The sequence below is a fragment of the Falco cherrug genome, chromosome 5 (genome assembly GCF_023634085.1).
Source record: "Falco cherrug isolate bFalChe1 chromosome 5, bFalChe1.pri, whole genome shotgun sequence".
Classification (NCBI taxonomy): Eukaryota; Metazoa; Chordata; class Aves; order Falconiformes; family Falconidae; genus Falco; species Falco cherrug.
This window is the reverse complement of record NC_073701.1, coordinates 21,807,498-21,831,275: the sequence shown is the minus strand read 5'-3', so window position 1 is coordinate 21,831,275 and position 23,778 is coordinate 21,807,498. Positions and strand designations below refer to the sequence as shown.

General features: G+C 39.4%; 1 protein-coding gene across 3 annotated transcripts in view; it reads left to right on the top strand.

The window, feature by feature from the left end:
- DERA (deoxyribose-phosphate aldolase) overlaps positions 1 to 23,778 on the top strand; it is a 57,341-nt gene that overhangs the window by 7,025 nt on the left and 26,538 nt on the right. Inside the window, exons 1-6 of one of the 3 annotated variants that reach the window (XM_027807664.2) lie at positions 2,300 to 2,348; positions 3,009 to 3,106; positions 6,561 to 6,708; positions 8,409 to 8,504; positions 10,429 to 10,563; positions 18,222 to 18,293. In XM_027807664.2, the coding sequence (XP_027663465.1) occupies positions 2,306 to 2,348; positions 3,009 to 3,106; positions 6,561 to 6,708; positions 8,409 to 8,504; positions 10,429 to 10,563; positions 18,222 to 18,293 (592 nt within the window). In that variant the 5' untranslated portion in view covers positions 2,300 to 2,305. Of the gene's footprint in view, positions 1 to 2,299; positions 2,349 to 3,008; positions 3,107 to 6,560; positions 6,709 to 8,408; positions 8,505 to 10,428; positions 10,564 to 18,221; positions 18,351 to 23,778 lie in introns of those variants that run through there. The other 2 variants (XM_027807663.2, XM_055712520.1) reach the window with 2 other exon arrangements.

The following is a 23,778-nucleotide window of genomic DNA, read 5'->3' as shown; positions in this document are numbered from 1 at the left end:
TCATGAGTAGTCTTGAGTTATTGAAAACAGAAAGTAAAATGTGCTACGCAAAGAAAAGGGCCTAAGACAATGAATTTAATCATATTTGCAAAGAACACGTAGTTGACTATTGCTGATCACCCGATACATGGTAAGTGTCCCAGGTGCCTTTGGGCAAAGCAACAGCAGTAGCTTATTTCATTTCTACTGTTTTTCCCCATCTCTTCTCCCATTGATCACAAATTTATTTTTTCCTTTTTTTTTTTTTCTTCCTTTCTCCAAATGGTTTTGTACTTGACTATTTCCTTCAAGCTAATCTAGTGTGCAGTGGTCTATCTCCTGAAAAGTTTACTCAGACTACGAGAAGCTATGCTCAAAAGTCAGGTGGGGGCAGGCACAATAGCTGTATGTATGTTTCTACCGAAGTCCAACACAAGATGAATCAGGCTGGATCCTCTCCAAATAATAAGTAATGAAGAGTTAACCTGTTCATGGGGGAAGTTTCTGTTCTGTCACTTCAATTTTAATCTGAAACCTGAATTTTCCATATCTAACAGACTAGACACTATCTTCATATTCTTCCAAACTTTTCATCTGAAACCTAAATTTTCCATATCTAGCAGATTAGACATGATCTTCATATTCTTCTAGACTTGTCTATAGAAGGCTGTAGTTTTTTATAAATTTTATAAATGAATTATTTAGTTGGATTTCTTTATTGTCTTTCATAATGTAGAAAGAACAGGTTAGAGCAACTGAAGTGATCCTTATTAGAGAGCGAGAAGCTGAGTTCCTTATTTAAACTGCTTGCTTTGATTTTTATCACACTTTTCAAGGGGGCTGAAAGGTCACTATGCACCCAGTAGGGTTCAAAAGTTACCTTGATAAATTGAATTATGATTAAATGATTCTGCCTGAGCACTTGGTGCATAGTAGGAGAATCACAATACAGCGTCGGTGTTTCCTTTATTTATTTTTTTATTTATTCGTATTTTCCTTCCCTGTGGACTTTGTCAAATATTGCCTATAGTGGTCTCATGGAAAGTGATGTATGTTTTGCTGATCACGAAGCAGCTTTGACCTCAGAGCAACTGCAGAGGATGTAGAGGTTCGCTAGCTTTTATTTCAGCTCTCTGTGTTTGTATGGTTTGCATTTATCAATATCCAAAAAGAATCAAAGTTCTAGCCAAAGGTTTTATTGCAATAGCTTTTCTCATCTGCTTTCTACATGTCAGTTGAGCTTTTTGCTTTTGGGGCAGAATGGATAAACCTGTGGCTTTGGAAGTGGAAAGAAGTAAGGAGGGTTCGTTGTTCAGCTGGTTTGCAGCTTTGCAAGCTCCTCTTTTTATTTGTCACCATACAGTCAGACTGATGCTAAATTTTTAAAGAAATCTTTAAATTGCTTAGGATTCCTTTGAAATTCCTTCTTTGATTTACTTTTTCTGCTTTTGGCTAACATTTTGACCTTGCAGGTACCACTCATTTAATTACTTGTATGTGGTAATAGGAAAGGTGACTTACTATGTTCAGTACAAGATTTTCTTCAGCTGTTTCATGCCTTTGTCCTGCATTTCCACTGAGTCATCTTTACCCTAAATTGGTTTTTCCAGAGCTTTCTGTAAGTCTAATTAGCAAAGCAAGTTTGTATTTACGCATACTTTAGCTAGTACATTAGTTCTGAACTTTTTGTGGCTATTTGAAATAGGAAGAAAAATATTTGAGGATAAGATTTCTGTACAAAATTAGTAATTTTGACTATTGGATTTTTAAAAAAGTTTTAAATGTTTTTTAATCAATGTGCTCAAGTGAAATGTAAGTTTAATACAGTAGTGAAGACTTGTAGAGATGAAATGCTCTTAATTTATTAAGTCCCCTGGAATTACTATCTCTTAGTATCTAAGCCCATTGTCCATATGCTGACCTTAACTGTTGATGATATTTGATGATTGATGGTGGTGATTTACTGATGATTGGTAACTAATGATTGTTGATGCTGTTTTCAGAGTGTTTTCATGGATTGCTTATATGATTAGTATTTAGAAGAATTATTTATGTTTTGGGATATGAGAGATTTTGAAGACGTTGGTTTATCATGCTAAGCAGAAAATTTAGATTCTGGAGCCTGAACCCTTAGTTCTCCTTTATCAGTCAGTTGCCCTTTATTAAGTAGTGTCCAACTTTTGGTGCTTCTGTTTTTAAACAGTTTCATTATTTTAGTACATGTTGAGCATCTGCTTGTCTTTAGGTTTAGTTATTGTTTATGGATACCAAAAGTCATTGAAATTGTGAGCCAGGCTGTTTGCAGTGGGCACCTGAAAGAATTTACATGTTGAAGATGTTGCCCTGTGTCCTCCCGGGTGCTTGGCAAGGTGAGCACTTCTCAAGGCAGGCACACATCTGGGCAGCTTCCAGGGAGGTATGCTGCCCAGGAATTCAGTGGTTTTGGAAACCTGCAGTTAGTCAGGCCCTAGTAGCAAATTCAGTACCATTAGCTCTAGACAATAACAGCCCAAATGCTTTGTTATGCAGCGGTCTGTCCAGATGTTTTGGTGACCATGTGGGGTACAGTTCCTGTAAACAAAGGATCACACACACACAAAATGTTGTATCCTGGGTGCCAGCAGACAAACAAAGGACTGAATAAATGTTACCATATTCTGGAATCAAGAGTTAAGTCAGTAATGGCACAAGGCTGTTCTGCAGGGTTTTTTTACATGCGACATGTATGATAAACTTCATAGCCCAGGACTGGCGACATAGTGTCTCTCGCCAGCAGTAATTTAATTCAGTTGTAAGACAAACAAAACATGCTGTGTGAAACATCCAGTTCACAGACCATACCATAACAGAAGCTAATGCTATTGTCTTATTTTGTACTGTTGATAAGTATGCAAGTCCTTAAAAGGACATGAAAGCACAATATGGTATTCCGAAGTTCCAAACCAAGTTACAACTTTCTTCTGAAGTCCCACACCATATACTAAAAGAACACAGAAAAAATATTTTTTTTTTTTCCTTTTCCACCCCAGAACTTGGCTGGATCTCAAAAGTGCATGTGAATCGACCTGCAGTTGTGAGGCATGCAGAACAAATTAAAAAATGGAGAACTGTGAAAGGTAATTGGCAAGTAAGTGCTCTTTTTATGCATTCTGTTCCTGTATTTTTAAAGCAGTCACTCTTCCTCTCCTGGCTGCAATATTGAATTTTTTTCAAGATACATGTAAACTTAAAAGATGTGGTTGTCCATGTCTTATTTTAATAATTTGTATTTGATGATGATGGGATGGAATAACGTGATGCATTTATCCAAACAAGTTAAGAACCTTATAACTCATGAGTGGCAAAACCGCAAATGAATTTAAGTCATCTTTATTCATGAGTGGATTAAATTGTATATTACTATCCCACCACATTTATTCTGTTTTGAAGACAGTCTTCTCTGCATGCTGCCTTCTTATTTTTTAATTTTAAAGCTGTAAGGGATCATGGTCCCTGTCAAGTTTGACCTATCTGGATGATTTTTCTTTACTTAAATATCCCCAACACGTGTAATGTCTTTGCTCAACTAGTTCTTACCTAAAACTCCAAAATCCTGGCTGGCTATGGCATTCAGGGGAAGAAAGGGGAAAAAACCCCCAACAAAACTAGAAGGAAAAAAAAAAAAGAACGAACCCACTGATGTTAAGGTGACTGACTTCTCAACTTCTGAGATAAGGCTAATGATCGGTTATTGTCCATCCATCTTAGTAGAAAATAGGTTCACATAACCTTCGCTAAAGCCAGTGGTGCAAATGAACTTTTCTACGAGGGTGACTTGTATGCATTGAATGCATATGTTTAGAGTATCTCAGCAGTTACCTTCAGGCTCTGCTGTTTAGTGCCCCCCGGCACAATTGACAGATACTGGCCTGGTGTGAATTTTGGTTTCTCCAGTTTGTATATGAGAATCGTAATGCAAAGTCATCAGGTCAACAGCGTGAACTAATGCATTCTGCAAAGCAGAGCAGGTGAGGCATGGCCATGTGCAGGGGCAGGACGGGAAGCACTGAGAGGGGAATGACGAGCAGAGCTGGCCGCAGGGTGCCGCGGGTGCTTTGGCAATGTTCACCCAAGAGCGAGGGTTGAGAAATGCCATGCAGCAGACCCGGAGCTCCCAGTGAGCTCTCAGCCATGGGGCTGTAACCGGTGTCCAAAGGACAAATTGATTCTTCGTTCACCCAACAGCTGTTCTGCAAGCAAATGTGTGTGATTCCCCTCCTATACACACTCAACAAGTCATTTACTTGCAACAGTAACTGAATGCCTGGAAGCAGGAGGAAGGAGACAATGAAGGATCAGTCTTAACAGCGCTATGTAATAGAACAAAGCAAGAATAAATGAATTATACTTAATTCTTACAAAAATATGTTCAAAATAGTTGGCATCCTCAGTTTAGCATGTCGGGGAGCCATTCTGGGCTGGCTGGCTGAAGTTGCGTTTGCAATGAGCACAGATTTTGTGGGTGACAATTTGAAGATAATTGGATGTAGTTGCAAGATCCTACTGGAAGATGATAGAAAGGAACTTCCTCCTGTTACATGAACCTGAAAGCTTGTGCTTTGAATGTTATGATTAAATAAAAAATGGACATAAACTGAGGGAAGTTAGACACACGCTCCGCATTTCTCAAGTTTCTTATGCATGAGAAGTCACTTGATACCAAGTTTAGCAGTCCAGTGGCTTTGGGTTGGGAAACAGTGTCAGTGAGAAAATCCAGAGGATATTCCATAACCCTGGCTATCTTCAGATACTGCAGGTGCAGTAATGTAAAAATTAAGTCTTCTGATTTGACCAAAGTTACTGTATAAGAAGCAAAGACCTAGAGAGGCACAGGCTTTCCTTCTTTTACAAAGAATGATTGGGAAGAAAGGGATTTAGTGTCACTCGTTCAACATCGCTGTAGGACAAATGTTTAATTAGTACTAACATTTCTCCACTCCTCTGTGTAGCAACACCAGTAGTGAGCTACTCAAGTAAGGTTTTACTTTGAAGAATGCCAAAATAATCTCTCCTGTGTTTGAACACTGTCATTGCTGGATAGTCGTGTGCTGTTTATTTCACTGAGGTGATTTTGAACCTTTGCATGTTTGAATGTAAGTAGCACCACAGATACAAATTTTGAAACCCATTTCCCAAAATACACATCTGAAAAACCCTTTTTTTAAAAAAAATGAAGTTGGTACCAGTTCTTGGAACTCCCTGACAACATCTGGCTTGATGACTTTATGATTCATGTCATAAGAGATGAGACAAAAATTCCCTCAAACAAAGGATAAAAAAATCCAAGTAAAAGAAACTTAAAACCATTTAAAGTGAAAAACCCTTTCAAAGTATTATAGGGTGAGAGTAGAAATTGGTTAGAAACAAACAGTCAAGCTTAGACTAACAGAGGTCAGTTCATTACTCCATTCAGTCACCCCAGAGCACCTTTCAGTGTAACATTTAATGCAAGTTCAGAAAGGAGTCTTCTATCAGCAAAATGTGAAAGGTTTGTAGGCTGGCCAGACACTTAAGATTTGCAGAGTAGTGCCTCCATGCAGAAGCAGGTTTTGCTGCCTATAGTGACAAATCGTGTCGCAGGACAGAGCAGTCAGAGAGGGGCTTTATGGACTCAAATGGACTTTGCTGTTGCAAGCTCTGCCCTGGTTGAACAAGTGCCCACTAAGAGATGTCAGCTTTTAGTGAAGCCGTCACTGTAAATGAGAATTTGCTGGAAGATCTTACACAAATATTTCAAAGTAATGTCTTAAGCTCAATTTTTGTTAAGTAAAAAAGCTCAAGATTTTTTTAGTTGTGCTTCTGTTCCATTCTCTGATTAGTAAGTCTTTTAAAGTTCTGTAGCATTCTCATCTATGCAGTGCTTTAGCCTAGTCACTTAGCTTTTGCTTTTGTCTTTTGCACTGAATTATTACAGATGTTTTTTATTCCACGTTCACACGGAAGTAGAAACATCTGGAGTCTAGACCCTATGCATTAAAAGGTCTGGGTTCTTACCCCCCACTGATTCCATGTGCAAATTACTGATGTGTAGAGTCATCCGGTTACTGGCAATTGCAAACCTGTGCTCCTCTTACAGCATTTGTATAATTTCTCATGCATACAAGCCTTAAAGATACAGACTTACTGTATAGAATGGAGCATATTATAACAGTGAGGTTCCTCGCATAGGTGGTGTTTTTATCTTTGTCTTACAGAATGAAATTTGAAACAAAATGCTTTTTGTTTGGGTCAAAATTGTTCTGATTCTTACAGTGTGCCATTTCGTAGTTAGCTTTTTCACCAAAAATTGGAACTTGATCCTTTGATTCTGAGAGAGTGGACTTTTGATTCCAAATCCTTTCTAAAACTGCTCAAGACATGAACAAATATCTGCCAACCCTGTCTGTCATAAATCATTCTTTGCATATCCTTCCTGTTATATCCCATGCGATTCCTCATTCTTAGAGTGAGAGCCAAGCTTCTGATTCCTGCATCTTCTAAGTCAGTTTGGCTTTGGAAGTGTAAACGGAAATACTGTATTCCTTGCTTCACTCTCTTTGTAGGCTGCTTGGCTGCTGAAAGCTGTCACCTGCATAGACCTTACCACTCTTTCAGGCGATGATACTCCTTCAAATGTTCATAGACTGTGTTTTAAAGCAAAGCATCCCATTAGAGAGGATCTGCTGAAAGCCTTGGACATGCATGATAAAGGTACAATAGTTTTTGTTGTGTGTATTTTATAGAGAAAATGTCTACATTTCCTCATTATTTTTTCAGTTTTCAGAAAGGTGTAAAAATGGCCTCTTCCTATAATGGAAACAGTTTTGGTAGGCAGCACTTCAGAACTGATAGTCCTGACAGAACAAACTAGATCCTATACAGTCTAATTCAAAGCAACTGTCTTAAGTTCTAACTGCAAAATATCTATTCCTTTGAGTTAACATAAGAATACAAGGAGAAAAAAAATTCCATTCTTAGTTTGGCAACCAAAGTGAAGCATGGACACAGGGTGACACTGCAAGTTATGATACCTAATGAGCAAATTTGATGTCACAGTTGTATAACCTCAATGTGTGTCTTTTAATAACAATGGACTAAGGTGAAACTAACTGAATATTCTGTTAATCTGCTGATGTCCTTAGTAAACTGGAGAAGGGGGTAGTGTTCGGTGACTCCTTTGGATTTCAGCACTTAGCTGCTGTTTCTGTATGTAACTGCCAAGCTGGCCACTGCCTGTCAGAAAAGATGCATTCCATAGTTCTAATCATGTTATTTTTCCTTCAGAAAACATTGTCTTGTACCTGCTTGTTTCAGTAGTTAAGATAGTATCGTAACAGTCCATTTTTGGATCTTAACATCTTTGCAGCCCAGTCTACTTTTAGGAATCAGCCCTGTAGTGAGCATATGTGGTTGTGTGCTTATCACATATACGTACAGCCCTGCACACACATGGAGTTCCAGCTAAGTCAACAGAGTTGAAGGGGTGGAAGATGGCCCTTAAGAACTAGTGGTAGAACTGTCACTGATGTTACTCAGGCAGGCTCCATAGGAAGTCCCAACATTCCACTCCAGACTGAACATAATAAAACTTCAGAGCAAATGGACACAGTCAATATAGCTATCAATAAAACCTCTTTACATCTGAGCAGCATTTCTGATTTTTTCCAGATGTAGTCACTGATGTGTCAGTGATGCCATTTGACTTTTGTCCTGTCACATTGACCTTGTGATGATCTAACAAAAAGAAAATCCCTGCAACGTTTGGGGCATGCTTTTACTATTGAAATATTTCAGTTTTAAATAAGCATTGGTCCAGTGATCGAAGTCATGTGATGTAGAAACAGAGGGGAATCTGGCCTCTGGTTTTAAGTCATACATGTAAAATATCAAAGATTAGTCTTTTATTAAAACTTGGATTTATGGACTCTGTAGACAGTTGAAGTATTAGGTATGAGGTCAGTTACCTAAGACTTTGAGAGAATAGCATTTTAACTAGAAATGCAGTTGGACTGCATTAACATAGACTGCTCATTTGCTGCTGGGCTCAGTCTGGCTCAACAAGTAAGGACAGAGCTTGGCAGTGTGGTTTCTCTAGTAGTAATGCGCTGACTAAGCATGTCTTAACTGCATGCATTGGCATTAAAAAGTGAATCTGTTGATAAAAATCCTGGTGTTTCAACTCCTGCTAATGCAAACTTGCTCCCAGGGTCAGGTGAAGGAACACGAGGTAGGCAACAATATGGAGAATTACCTGAACCATTTGAGCAGTATGACATCCCTATTTAGATGCTTAAGACCCTTGTGACAATGCAGAAATGGGAGGTAAGAACAATGCACATGTGCCCATAATATGGATTGCACTTCAGAAGGTGGAAATCTATATATGAAAAAGTGAACTGTGGCTTTTGCAGGTATTACTGTTGGAGCGGTTTGTGTATATCCCGCAAGAGTCACCGATGCTGTTAATGCCCTAAAAGCTGCAGGTTGTAACATACCTGTAGCTTCAGGTAAGCTTTATTCAAAAATACCCAATTAAATATTTTGATGCTATATAATATGTAGAAAAATCCTGAAGTTTGGACAAGGTTTTGTTTCAGAGAGTAAGGTTAAAAGGTAGCAGGTGGAAGGAAGAAAATGGAGGAGAGGATTTGCTTCTGGTATAGTCTTTTGTTTTCTTTCAACTTCAAGCTTATCAGGAATGTCAAGTCTGTTTTGCTGGAAGATTTTCAAAGAGGTCCTTAAGATATATCACTGTTTTCCTCACCTGAATAGAAGAAATTGAGATAGTGTGCTGGGCAAAATATCAGTAGACGCTAAGCAGATGATGCTACTACTAATAAATACTTCTTCTTCTTCTACTACTACTACTAATCATGCTGAAATAAAAGCTTTAGGAGTTTTGAAATACAAAGTTTTTTCCCTATCAGTTGTTTGGCTTTTAATTATAATTTGATGTCATGGTTTAACCCCAGCCAGCAACTAAGTGCCACACAGCTGCTTGCTCACTCCCCTGCCAGCCAGATGTGGGGGAGAAGAGAATTGGAAGGGTAGAAGTGGGAAAACTCGTGGGTTGAGATAAGGACAGTTTAATAATTGAAATTAGATACCACTACTGCCACTGCTGCTGCTGCTGCTGTAATTAAAAGGGGGGGAAAAAAAAGAGAGAGAAATAAAACCCAAGAAAAAGAAGCAATGCAAATGCAAAATAATCATTCACCACCAACTGACTGATGCCCAGCCAGTCCCTGAGCAGCGACCCCCAGCCAACTTTTCCCCTAGTTTATATTCTGAGCATAATATCATATGGCATGAAGTATCCCTTTGGTCAGTTGGGGTCAGCTGTCCCAGCTGTGGCCCTTCCCAGCCTTTTGTGCCCACTTGCTGGTGGGGCAGCGTGAGAAGCAGAAAAGGCCTTGGCTCTGTGTAAGCAGTGCTCAGCAATAACTAAAACATGCCTTATTAACAATACTGTTTCCAGCACAAATCCAAAACATAGCCCCATATTAGGTACTATGAAGAAACTCTAACCCAGCCAAACCCAGCACATCATGAAGCTGTGTGCAGAGGCAAGGGATATTGCCTGCTGAGCAGCCCACAGGTTCAGGACTTGCACTTACAAATGTAGTAGTGTCAGCTCTTCTCCAGTCACCACACATGACAGACAAGTCCTGAATCTACAATAAGCAAGAAGAATAATTGAAGAATTATGCAGGTTGGAAGGGAGCTCTGGATGACATCTGGGCCAACCTCCTACTCAAAGCAGAGGCTAACTTTGATGCTAGATCTGGTACTTAATGCTAAGGTCCATGTTTTCTGGTGTGCTTTTTTTTTGTGGTGTTGTTTCATTGTTGTGTAGGGGAAAAATTACACATTAAATGCATTTATATGTCAGAGAAATAGAGTATCTCTGACAAAGCCATTATTTTTTCCATTTGCAAAGGTACATTTGGGTTTCGTACTTAAACTTAATCTTCAGTAGACCCCATTGAAAGCAATTTTTACTATATTGTGATTTAGCTGTTAAACATATGACTAGAATTTAACTTGAAATACTACTTAGAATTAGAGAGAATTAAAAATTATGTATTGCTTCATATATGAATTCACTTCTTGTTTGCTCAGTTCTGCTGGATGCCATAGATATTGTGCTTTCTTATATAGGCTGTTTTGGAAAAAATTAAGGTATGTGAAAAGAGACCTTTTCACAAGATGTACTTAGTATCTTGCTGGCCATTGATTTTTAAGGGAAGAACTAGTGCTTCTTGTGAATGAAGTGAGGGTAGGATGAGGTGCCTTTAGGTTTTTTGAATCATGGTAAGGATAAGAAATAAAATAACATTCAAATTCTTTGATGTATTAAAGGTATATGCAGTTTTATGGTCAATTTATAAAACATTTTCTTCCCTCTACCTGCATCCTCCTTTTTGCTAGTGGCTGCTGGGTTTCCATCTGGACAAACTCCTTTAGAAACCAGACTGGCCGAAATAAAGCTAGCTGTGGAATATGGTGCCAGGGAGATTGACATTGTCATTAGCAGGAGTCTGGTGCTGACTGGTCAGTGGGAAGGTAAGCACCCACCCTTTGGCAAGGAACCTAAACCTCTGTATATGCACGTGCAAGCTCTGTCGTCTTTTCCCCAGGTCTCCACATCAGTCATTGAAGAATTTGGTCCCTCTTCCACGGGTGACTGGTAATCTGGGGCACTGAACTAAATAAAAACTATTTAATGAATTTATGACAAATGATTGCATTTCTTTAAAAGGATGATGTTTCAAGTCCTGTCATGCTGGGCATGCAAAATTACTTTGTGTTTTGAAAATTCAGGTCTGTTCCTTCTGTGCCTTTAGAGGATTTTGTTTACAGGATTAAAAAAAACAGCAAGTGAAGTGGAAGTGAATGCCTAATTATTTGAACAGTTTTTTAAAACTCCCAAGGGGTTGCTAATGTAGATGATACCTTGTTAAATATACATGTTTCAATTCTTGACAAAAATATGTATTTTAGTAGTTTTCTTTTTCCTGAAAGTTGAGGGTACAAATTGGCTGTTCATATTATTATTGATGTTCTTGTGTCTGTAGACTACTACTAATTAGTAAGAACAATAATGCTGAAGATGGTTTTTGCTCTAATTGCCTCCTTAATGTACTGTGAATGGTTTGCCTTAAGTGCTGACAATGCTGCTATAACTAATCTCCATGTGAAGGTAAACACATCATTGTCTTGGAATGAGTTTTCCATTTAGTTGTATAATGCAGAAATAAAATCAACATTGTAACAGATCATATTTCCTTATTTTGGTCTTCCTTCAATTAGCAGTTAGCATGAACCAAAACCCCCATGTTTGTGCATCTGTGTCTTCAGGACTGATATCCTGATTTCCACATGCTGTAACTTCTTGACCTCTTTTGTAGTATTTACCATCTCCGTCCTTTTGCTGTTAAATATATGCAGCTTTACAAATGTTTGGCTTCTTGAGGATGGGCGTTGTTGCAGATATGTTTTTCTTTCAGAGTGGCTATTTTAAGTTCAGGTATGGCCTCAGAAATTGCTGCATATAGAGGCTGGGTGACTGAGCAGTTTTAAATAAGACAGAATGATGGATCAAGTTCTGTACCAGCTGGCAGCAAGAGTACATTCACATCTTCCTACGCTGTATCTTTGTTAGGGTCTACACTATGATCTCCCTCTAGGAGATGCGCTCTGCTGAGAGCACGTATTGGTCTTGGATACAAAGTAAGCTGAGTCAGTGATCTGTCACTAAGACTAAAAAAAGACCTCTAAACTGGGCTTGAGCAGCAATTGTGTCTGAAAAAGTCTGTCTTGTAGCAATTTCTGCCATAACTCTGCTTACCATGCTTCAGACTTCATGGTACAAACCACTGTTGAGTGCAAACTGCATAAAGCAGAGATCAGAGAGTTAGTGCATGTAGGCAATTGCAAATGCAGGCTGAGGTTATATTGTCTGGGATTGTGAAGGAGAACTCGGAGAAGAAACACAGCGCTAGCTTCAGAGAGAAAGTTTGTGTCGGTGACCGAAATGGACTGGACATAAATTGTTAGGTTTTTCTGTATGGGGAAATGCATTGAGTTTTGTGATCACAAATTACAGGGAAGTAGTACATAGACATAATGTGATGGATGTAGTATAAAGCTGTTTACTAAATAAGTCAATTAAGGATGACTTTTGATCTGGTATGAATATTCTTTTATCCAGAGCTGAAGTTATGAAGTTATGACAAGGTAGGAAGCCATCTTTTTTTTTTTTTTTTTTTTTTTTTTTTTTTTTTTTTTTTCTTTCTTGGCAATGGTTAGGTTTTTTACTGAGGGCAGAATTTAAATTATTTCCAAATGTCTGAAAGTTTATTCCTGATCGTGAATCTGTATATGGCACATATTTACATGGTCTTGAAAAGAGCTACCTCAGGAACAGAATTTACTTGCCATACAGATAACGATGATACAGGGTGAAAAATTACAATACTTAACTTGCCCATCCAAAAAAATTACTTCAGTAGGTGATATGGATGTTTTGGTGGAAATCTAGAGCTCTGTCTTACCTCTATTGCAAGCTAAAGAGGATGTCACCTGTGCAAACATACAGGTTTGCGTCTCTGTCTAATGATTAAATGTGATGCACAACAATGTATAAAGTATGTTTAAGAAAGCTAGAAGAAGGGGTGAAGTCTTTTTTAGGCTGGGTCCCTGTATTACATAATATTGAGAAGTGTAGTGCAGTAACTACGCCTGTGTTCGAGGTGCTTCATCAGCTAGAGCTGCCTTGCAGTTATGACAGAACTTCTGCTTATGACACTAATATATTTTTATTGTTATTTTCTCATGTTGCCTGTCTTCACCACTTCAGGAGTTATTGACAAAAATCTGTACATCATAGAGGGCTTTATGTTACCTTTCTTATATTTTTAGCTTTTTTTCTAACCTGTGCAATGCTTGGGATCACCATGATAGAGTAGTGTTGCTTTGTGATTTGTTTCAAAGGCTTGTTTGGTTATTACATATTTTAGTATATGTCCAATTATGTCAAGTTATTCTAAAGCAGTTCTTAAATATTGCTGGAGCTCTTTATAACAATCAGAATGTATCTTCTGGATCTTTATGAAGTAATTCTTAAGATCTTTTTAATAGCACTGAACATGAAAGCAGTTTTATTGGACAGCTAAATTACATTGGGAAATAACATTAAATGAGATCTAAGTTTATGAACTTACATACCTTCTACAACATATTAACTTTTAAAGCAATACTACTTTACAATCGTTTACTCAACCATTGCCCTGTATCACTTGACAAAGTATGGAATAAGCTTAAAAAACACAATATAGATACTGTCTTTAGGCACAGAATGTGATGTCTGTATATAGAGTGATGAAACTGACCAAAAAATTGTTGAAAGAAAACAGATTTATTTATTTTTCTCTTTTTTCCCTATTATCAATGAATACGTTGGAGTTACTGTACCTTCTGAATCTGTCTGGGGTGCTGTAATGTTAATTCTAATTCCACAGCTTTTAGCAACCCCCTGGACATACTACAATGTCAGTGGCTTCAGGGGTATTGTTAACCCATCATTTGCTCTACGTCAGTTGCATTTTCCTACAAGAAAAGGTAAAAACCCAAGTCTATTCTGAGAAATTTGAATGTGGCTGCATCTATGAAATGTATTGGGTATAACCTCGTTATGAACGCTGCCTTTTAATTCTGTTAATATTCAACTGTGAGCTTAGATACTTTGTTCAGGGATCGGGGTGCTCTCTTGAACCACATACTTTATAAACAGCACAGAGAAAGTACACTCCCTGCTCCAGAGACTTGGAAAAGACTCCACATGTTGTTCAGAAATATTATATTGGATTTAACCATTTTCTAGATGTGCAAGCTGACTTGGGATCTCAAAGTCTAGTTGCATGATTTCTGTCTTATATTGGCAGCAGCAGCTCAGTGTCCTGAAGCCAAGCTCTGTTTTCAGTTTCATGTGAGTCGCTGGAGCCTGGAGTTGCACATATGTGGCTGAGAGCAGAACTGAAAGAGTCGTGTTGTGCCGATAGCCTTGTGCTTGTCATTTTGTTAACAAACCTGCCATTAACATGCAAGACAGAAGGGACTCCAGCTCATTTTCCAGTTTCCCATCACGATTACCTTCATCTTTTGGTCCAACATAAATCCGAAACATCTTCCCTCCTTGTCTCAGTTTCTGCCCTTAACATCAGTCAATGTGACTGACTAGATAAAAACAGCAAATAAATTGAATTGGAAAAAAAAATTAAATGTTTTTATCACCACATTTTTGGAGAAGAGCTGTTTCATAAAAATTTAAGCTGTGATTTTTTCCCCCTCTTAATATTTTCGTTTCCTTTGTAGGAGATATGGATTATCCCCTTTATTTTGTGATTTTTAGGACAAATGTAATACACCAAAGCAAAAGACCATCTAGAAAATCTAGGGCAGATTATAGCCAGCACTAATTGTCAGGGATCTTTGCTTGAGAAATGTGTAGGGGGAGGAACATTTTTCTTTGGTGCATTTAATAGCTGCTAAAAATCAATGTAATGTACCAAATAATTACAATTCTAGGAAGACCACAAAAAAGACACCTTCCAACACTGTCATAACAGTGAAATTAAAACCACAGCTGTGATGATTTTTTTTTTTTTTTTTTTTTTGGCTGCACATACATTCTATGTAGGTTGGCTTGCTCAGGCATTTTTGTGGTTTGATTTGGTTTGGTCTTCCTTCCCCCCCCCCCCCCCCCCCCCCCCCCCCCGGGTTTCCTTTAGAATGGATAACTCTTGATTTTCTTTTCCTTATTTTTAGCAGTCAGGACAGTCTCTTACAACCTCCTCATGGTGGTCTTAGCTCACAGCTGAAAATATTCCTGCAGGGTTTTCTGCAATAGAGGTTTTCCCCAAAATCTTTGTGCCACTGCTGCTAACCAGAGAAGCTCTATCTGCTGTGTCAGTTACTGGTGTTCTGCACAGGTCAGATATTCCCTGAACTGCAGTGTCCAGCTGTGCTCCTGCTTGGCTTGATGGAACGGAGTTAAGCGGAGGACTTTTTGGCAGTACAGACTGTCCCAGCAGCAGCTCAGGATCCCTTGAGACACTGAGTGCATTTTCAAGTGTGATAACTTCACCAATACTTTAGACATTTGCCAGGAAGTTTCAGGATAATAAAGTTATTTGTACCTTGAATTAAATCTCACTGAGTACAGCAGCTACTTTTTTTTTATTTTTGAAAGGAGTAGGAGTTATTGCACTTGTTCTGTATCAAAGCGGTTTCTTCTTGCACTGGAACTGGGGTGCACTGGCTAATTTTCTCTGTCCCAGAGGTAGTTGCATTTCTATTTGTGCTTTTACTGTAGGGTTGAGAATGTCCTATGAATGCCAGCTATTGTCTGCGATAATTGGTCTCTGAATAAAGAGCGGTATTTATTACCTACACACCTGCCCTATTAAAGTATGCCCACTTTTCCACCACCTCAGATAACCTGATAGACATGGATGATTGAAGATCCTCAGTTGTTCCTGTCTGTGGGTTGATGCATGCTGTCAGATAGTGACTGTTCAAATGATCTTGGCACTAATTGCATGTAAAAGTACCTTCCAACAATAGGGAGGATGCTGTAGCTGCAGTATTAACTCCAGTGAACAACAGCTATGAGGATATAATTTCTTTTCATGGAAGAAATGTAAATGTACCTAAATGTGCATTTTGTTGATTTTATTTTGACATTTTTGGTGGCACATCTTAAAGGTAGAAAAAACTCGAGTCTTTTCATCTTTTTACCGAAACTAGAAGAATATGAAAGCTGCTTTCCCTGGCTTCCCAAAAGCTTCAGGAAAGAGCCACTCCACAGAAAGAGACTGCATTTGGATCTAACACGAGCAGTGTTATCAAATGCACAAGGAAATAGCGCAGGTTCTTTGTATTTCCTTTCTGAGTGTCAATTTGATGTATGTTTCTGGAGTGTCATCAATTGATTAATAAAACACGTTAGACTGCATGCCAGTACTGATTAATTCACGCCTTTGGTACACGGTAAGAAACAAGGTGAGGCCTGGTGCCTGTAAAGGGACCTAAGTGCACTAGCCAGTTCTCTACTAGTGCGTGTAGTAGGGCTTGGAGGACCCACCCCAGGGATCCCATCTCGGGCTGCCTGGTGTGCTGATGGCACTAATAGGATGCTGCAGCATGACGGATGGAGGGGAGGTCCAGCCGCACCGCAGCTGGCAAACCCCACTGTATGTTTCCAGGTCTGGCTTGAGGACTGAGAGGAAAAGAAAGCTGAAAAAATTTAGTCTTCATGGCCATGTCCTGGACTTTTTTAGCAAGGAAGATTGCTTAAAAGCTGTATTTTAGCTTTCCATAGAAGAACTTTTTGATTATGTGTTGGAAGATTGAGTACGACTTGTGAAAACTACTCTTTTGCAAAGAATCCTGTGTGCTTATTTTGCGTTTTCTTTTTTAAGTTCAAATTCCAGAGGTGGTGGCTGTTACATTGTAAGAGCTGCTTGTCTCTCCGCACTGGAGGACTCTTAAACATCACCAAGTGGCCGCTTCTAACAGTTATGTTTCAGTAATTTCTACCTCTTTTAGTCTCCCTATGTTTAAAATTTTATGGGAGCATTGCTGAATTTTGCCAAAAAGGGTGGGAGGATTTCCCTGTGCTCCCCCGTGTTGCGTTACCTGACCAGGTCCATGACTTCTAGCCTTATTCCAGTCCTTACTGAGTCTGAAAATATAAAACTGTTAGAAGGTTAAGCATCCCTCTGGCCATGAAACTTCATAAATCCGAAAGCAGGAGTTTGTGAGGGGATGGTCTGCTCTGGACAATGTCCATGAGCAGCCAAATGCTGGCCTGTCCTCCCTGTCCCTGCTTCTCCCTGGCTGCAGCTGATGGGCCAGATGGTTGAGTGGTGGTTTGCTGGGAAGAGGTGAGCTAGGTGGGATGTGTCCTGGTTTGCCTCAGGGACACGCTGACTGCTTGGAGATGAGAGCTAAGGAGAGCTGTAGGTCTGAAGACAGACTGGTAGCAAGGGGCCCTCTGAAGGCGGTGGAGTTCTCTGTGGGGAGGAAGGGATGACTCCGAGGCAGGGTTTGCTTTTTGTTTTCCTAGTGGTGTGAAGATACAGAGATCACGGTCTGCTTTATTGCCATTCTGAAAGGCTTTATGTAAGTCAGTCCTGCCATCTGTGTCAGTGCAAGCAGCAGCGCTTGTGTGTATAAAAGTGGCTCGTGACAAACCTCCATCCTGAGCTCCCGCTGGCTTCCTCAGCAAGCAAGGGTCTAGCTCTGCCCTTGGAGCTGTAGGTCCACAGCATGGTGGACAGATGTTGTCCTGCTGGCCCTGCCGCGGTGCTTCCTTCACTTTTGCTGGGGCAGTTTGAGGTCACAGCACAGGATGGTCTGAGTCCTTGTTAACCTTGTGGGCAATGCACCTACTTGAGGTGGACTGTAAACGCAGATCCATGCAGATTTGCTGGTCCTTGAGATGTGATCCCAGGCCTCAGTCTCTCCTCAACAGGAATTAGCAGACTGCATTGATTTTTTCAGGAAGTTCTTATTTTCAAGAAGCTGAAATTGAGAATCAGATGCCTGAACACTGACACTGAGCTCCGTGATCAGACTTGCCAATATGGTCCCACAGAGGGAAAGGTAGGAAACCAAAGGGAGATGTGGAGCCTCCAGGAGTGGCAGCTGGAATCCAAGGGGGGTATGTGATGGCATCTCAGGTGGCACTAGATTAGACAACTTGGTCACACCTTTGGTGTCTTTTAGGCTGAGCCCTTTGGCAAATGTGGCTGAATGGGACAGAGAGGTTGATGGCATGACGTGGAAGGGAAAACATAACTGTCTCTGCGTTCAATGTACTGATCCAATGTACCACCATATTGCTGAAAAAGATGTTTTAAAATCAATCTTAACTATCGTAGCGTTTTTTACTCCTGATGTATTCATGAGTGTTTGGCATACTGTGCACATTCTTAGTTTTGAGAGAACCGACATTAATAGCTATTAAGTTAAGTCTGAAACTGTGTGGCATTGTTAATTACCTCCAGTCATGTAATTTATTGAACTTACAAAACTTCAGTTCTTGAGTGCTATGACTAATTATAAGATTGGAAATTAATCCAGAAGTGGAAATTACAGCCATACTTGAAAACGTCTCTCAGGCGACTTTGATCATTTGCACATGCTTTTATCCACAGGTCTCTACGAGGAGATACGTCAGTGCCGTGAGGCCTGCGGAGAAGCGCATATGAAAACAATCTTGGCAACAGGTGAACTGGGGTCCCTTGCTAATGTCTACAAAGCCAGTATGATAGCTATGATGGCAGGTAAATATGTGTGGTTTTGCTTTTAAGCCAAGAATGTCTTTGCTATATTATTTATGAAGCTTAAAAAATTCTAGTTGTGAGTTTAGTTTTGCCGATAGTAGAAAAAAGTTATACATCAGTTACTGAAGTTGCAGGTGGAGCAATGAAGTGTCACTTGTTTTGTATAACCTACAAAAAATGCATGAAATGTTAAATAACACTTAAAACTGCCGAATGACAAAATTTATATGAACTAGTAATATTTGTCATCAAACATCTGATCCTTGGTATGTTTAATAAGGACACACACATCTGCGGCAGATGTACATATTATCCAGGCTACTGTGATGAGCTACAGACGCGGTGCAGGTATATGGCTCATAAGCTTATTTTTGATGCAGGGGGAATTTCCCTGTGAAGATTCATGCTGACAGCTCTTGTTTCTGGTTTGCAATCACTCTGGTTTGTGGTTTGTGATCACAATGTGAATGTGGCTTGGGAAACCGACTGTACTGGAAGTGCAGTGAGGGGATGAGCACTGTGCTCTCCAGCAGGCACTAGGATGGGCTAGGTTATAACTGGGTTTAACTGGCATGCTCAAATGTGGTGGCACTTGCTACTGGTAATTAATTGGCACTTCAAAAGGTGTTCAGTCTTCCCTGTCTTTGAAAATTTGGTTACATCTGACCTAATGTTTAGGAGTCTGTCTTTTATGCTGAATCTTTCAGCTTAGAAGCACGTGCCCATGAGCAGCATAGCGTTTTCAGGGGTTATGCATAGTTTGTAGATATTACTTTTTTTTTTGCATAGCTATAGCCATTGCAGACTGAACGTAGAAAAGCACTCATCTGAACGCTCATTACAGCAGTGTATTCTCTCTGCAGCTTTGGACCTGAAGTGGTACAACTTTCCCTAGTTTAACCAGGATTTTAGAGCTGTGTTTTAATGCCATTTTTAAGACATAAAACCAGTAATCGGCTGATAAGGCTATGAACTTTGAACTGGGCTCTAGACACCTGCTTGAAAGAGGGGTCTTCAAGTATATTAATAGAGACAAATATAAAGATACACTAAGAACCACTTTGGTTAGTCTGGCTTCTAAATTTTCCCTCATTTTTGTGTCAATTGTGTGGTGTTTGTGGTGGTTTGCTTTTTTGTTGGTTTTTTTTCTTTTTTTTTCTCTATAGTAAGCTCTTCAGACCTAGAATTTCTTATTTTACAGCAAGAAAAAATAATCCAAGCATGTTGTCAGTATTTAAATACATATTCAACTTGCTGCTGACCTCATTGTCTCCTTACAAACACTATGCTTATCTGCTTCAAATGGAATGGGAAGGATTTCAGGCTTTTTACATGCTCAGTTACAATGTCAATTAGTAGCATTAGATACAGAGGATCAGTATTATGCCAGTAAATATTGCTTTTAATTAGAAGAGGTGTAAGAAATACACATTTCCTGTCATTTAAACTGATGTACTAATCATTATGATCACTTTCTGTAACATGGAATATTGAAAAATTCAGGTTTTAAAGCATTTTAACATTTTCAGATTTTTTTGCTGGTGTAGTTTTTTTGAAATACAGCAGATGGCTCTATTGTTAATGATTTGGCTTGCATAGTTATTCGTTTTACAAGATACATATCCATCTGAATGTATGCAGTAATTTCCTTATTTCAGTCTCTTTTTCTTTGTGGGTAGGTGTAAAACTAAGAAATTTTTTAGTGCCCTGTGTGCATGTATGGAGAGCCAGATTTTCAGAGCAACTTGTCAGAACTGCTGAGAACCTCAAATTCCAGTTAAATTTTGTTTGATTTGTGTATTTGTAGCATTCTGGGGAGAAGGTAATTCGTCACAGTAGTTTTAAATTCTAGCTTTAGTATCCATATATTCTTTTTCAACTGGAACTATGATTTAAAAGGAAGAAAGAAAAAACCCAGATGATCTTGTTGATATGGCAGGCCCTAGCAACTTTTATCTGAAGATAAAAACATCAGCTCTGATACACTCGGCCCTAGTAATTAGTTTTATATGGGGAAATTAGTGACACCGTATACTAGTTTCAGCTGCAAAACTTGCTTTAGAAGTTTTTGCTGCCTCTGGTCAGTTGCTCCTGTCCTTTATGCCAAAATTTGTTGCTCCTTCAGCTGTGCAGTTAGAAGTGTTTGTCATGCTGCATTCAAAGTAATACAGTTAAAAATTACTCCAGAAAAGGGTTAACTAGTTTGTTGTGTATTTTTTTGTGATTGGCTGGCAGTGCTTTTTTTCAAATGGTCACAGCCTCAGTAATCTGGTTTACAGCCTTGCCTTGCATGCAATTGTGTCAGTGCAACTGAGGACATGGTGTGCAGTCCTTAAACTGTTCTCGCTTTACTGTGCATAATGTAAGCCTATCATGTAGGTAGCACAAAATCCTGAACTTACAGATGTTTTTGTTGCTCTTGCTGAGCATGCACACATTCACCTAGGTCCTGAAGCACAAAGCCACTAGGTGTGTTGCAACATGTACATAAAATGTATGTATTTTCCATGTGTCTGATTTATGAGACTCAGAAGGCTGAGAGAGTAACACAGTGCTGATTTATCAGTAGCTCTGTGGTTACAAAGCTTGCCTGGGATGTCTGGGACTTGTTTTCTTTGACTGGGGTTCTTCTCCCACACAGAGGTCAAGTTTACAGTTGATTTGCTGTTAAGGACTGGGTCCCTCCTGGTAAAATTGCTCTGCTTTGCACAAAGCAATTAACTGAACAGGGAATACAACCCAGATGTCTCCTTTCCTAAACAACTTCCCAAAATTTGTATACAGTATTCCTTATACAGGCTTGAGGAATTACTGGTGTATGCTGGGAGCCAGAGCATATTACATTTGGTCTGATTCAGCTAGCAGGTGGGGGTTCAGCCACTGGATGTGAGGCTGACCTTGAAAAGGGATGGTAAAAGGTCAAAAAATTTGCATCTCTACATTGGCTGGGGTTTTAAAAGAATGCTAAGGGCCATGCTTAGGTTGGGGTGGTGTGCCTGTGCGCTTCTATATTCAAAGCGGATTGCACAGGCCACTTGTGCAGGCAAACAGCTGTGGCCTGAATCACAGCCCTTGCAGGACCGGGCAGGAGCCATTCGCTGCACACCCGCAGGCGAGGCTGAGTCGGGCGAGGCGTGCGGACCCCAGCAGTACACTGCGGGGGGAGGCCAGCTGCAGAAATGGTGCTTTGCACAACGCGCTTGTGTACAAGATGTTAACGCTTGCACCTTGGGGACTTGGGGGAAAAAGCGTTTCTTCACAGTGAGTTATGAAAACAATTTGAGTCTGTTCGAAGTTTTTGGCTCCTCCTGTGTCTGAAATTGTATCAGGACTACTACTATGACTACTTTTTCTTCCTTCTCTAGCACAGTACATAAGGAGAAAGACATCAAGAAGGGAGCAGGCACCCGGTTCTCTTAAATTCTTTTAACCATACCTTTCCAGACTTGACTGACATGTAATAAAATCTTGTGGAATATTTAAGAACCTATTTCTGAGTGAAAGAGGCTGACAGCCCTGTAAGGACAGTGACTCACCTGGCAAGAATAATCTTTGCAGTACTACAGAGGACATAACGGCAGGTAGGATGGCACATCAGCGGCTCTATGTCACTACTAAAGGAGCACATTGTTTTCAGAAAGCTGACCGAGAGAAGATCTCAGCATTGAACCAGGGAATTTTTGGTTATTGGTTTATAACGTCCGCTACCATTTCTTTGAGTTTCTTGAAGTCTTGGCTGTGGTTTGAGTACATAAGCTTCTCAAGGGAAACTTACTGCATCTTCAACACTTCCAGACAATGAGCGGAGCCAGCTAACTAGTAGTTTCCATCATCTTGTGTATACTTGTGCGAGTCACATCCATTTCTACAGGAGATGCTCAGATCTGTGTCTTTGTAGCTTCTTGGAATAAACAGACCTAAGGGACACAGATGGGAGTGCCTGACTCCCCCATACCAGTGATAACTATTCTGTTTCCTCATCCTGGTGTCCTTAAAAAAAGTAGGTCTTGTACACAGTTCTCTTATGAGAGTTAGGCCATTTTTTTTAAATTTTTTTTTAATTTTTTTTTGACACAAACATCAGAAGCTGCCGAGGAAGCTAGACAAGGAAGGGAAAGGTGATAAACTTGTGGGGAAAGAAATACTTAGGTAAAGGTGTGGATGATTTAGTTGCATATTTCAGTCACATGTAAGGTTTTTATTTTGGAAAATCACATTTTAACTATATCACCTAATTACAGAATCTTTATTCTTCTGTGTAACAATTCATATTAATTAAGATATACAGACTGGGGCAGGGGCAGAGAAAGTGATTAAGTGAATGAACTTAAAAAGTGAAAACTTAATCTGTGTCATTTTAACTGTCAAAACCTGCTTTTGATATTACAGCTACTTTTATGTCACTCTTTGGGTGGCTAAGGGAAACACAGCAGTGATGTGTGAAAGATATTGTTTTCATTTTATGTATCTAAACAAATACCTGTGGAAAGATCAGAAAGGAGTGATGTATGTTCTTCTGCAGCTCTACTAAATGTATGGCTTTAAAACAATTTTTTCATAGGTCATGAAGCAGTCAGTCATAAATTGTAAGCTGAGATATTGACAAATGTAAAAATTAAATTTAGAAAGGTAATGAGTTAGTGCTAAAACAAACTAACTTCTGAAGTCGCTAGGACAAAAAAGCCCTGCAAAAAGTAGCAGAAGATGGCTGAGGTAATAAGGTCTCTGATATTGATAGTCTAGAAGAAGAAAATTAAAACACTTGAAATGTGTGAACAGAAATTTTTTTAGATGCTTTGATACTGTTCATTCCAAAGTGAACAGAAAGAATATAGCCAAACACTGAAGAAAAGCTGTGTTTTGCAGTTCACAGGAGAGCCCACTATCAAATCCTTCCAGGCTTCATCCTGCTTTACAGGAGTGGCTCCAGTCAATACACACTTGCTGTTTTCACAGCAAACCTTACCAAAACTTAAAGGCACAAATAGGCTGGCCCTGTACTGGATCCAGAGACTGGCTGAGAGCTGTAGTATCCAGTCTTTGTCTCTTAAAGTGGAAAGCAGTGCCACAATGTTCCCCCAAAGAAAATGCAGGACTTAGCAGTAGTGCATGAAGAGGTTTCCTCAAAAATCCTCAAGACCAAAACATCCCACTGCGTACAAAAGTCTTGTCCTGAATTAAGAAAAAGTGTAACAGTTTAATGATTATAAGAGAGAGTCCAAGAGATATGGTTTGGAACATTGTAAAATAATGCCTGGCTACACAAAGCTTTTACCTCAGCTCTAAATAAGGGAGTTTATACTGCAGTTAATATTGGTGCAGATCCATTTTTAGTATGAATAATGGGAAGACAAAATCTAAGCTACCAATAGCTATTGGTGTTTTGAGAATTGTCTGGCAAAGATTTCTTTTGAGCAGGGTTAGGTGG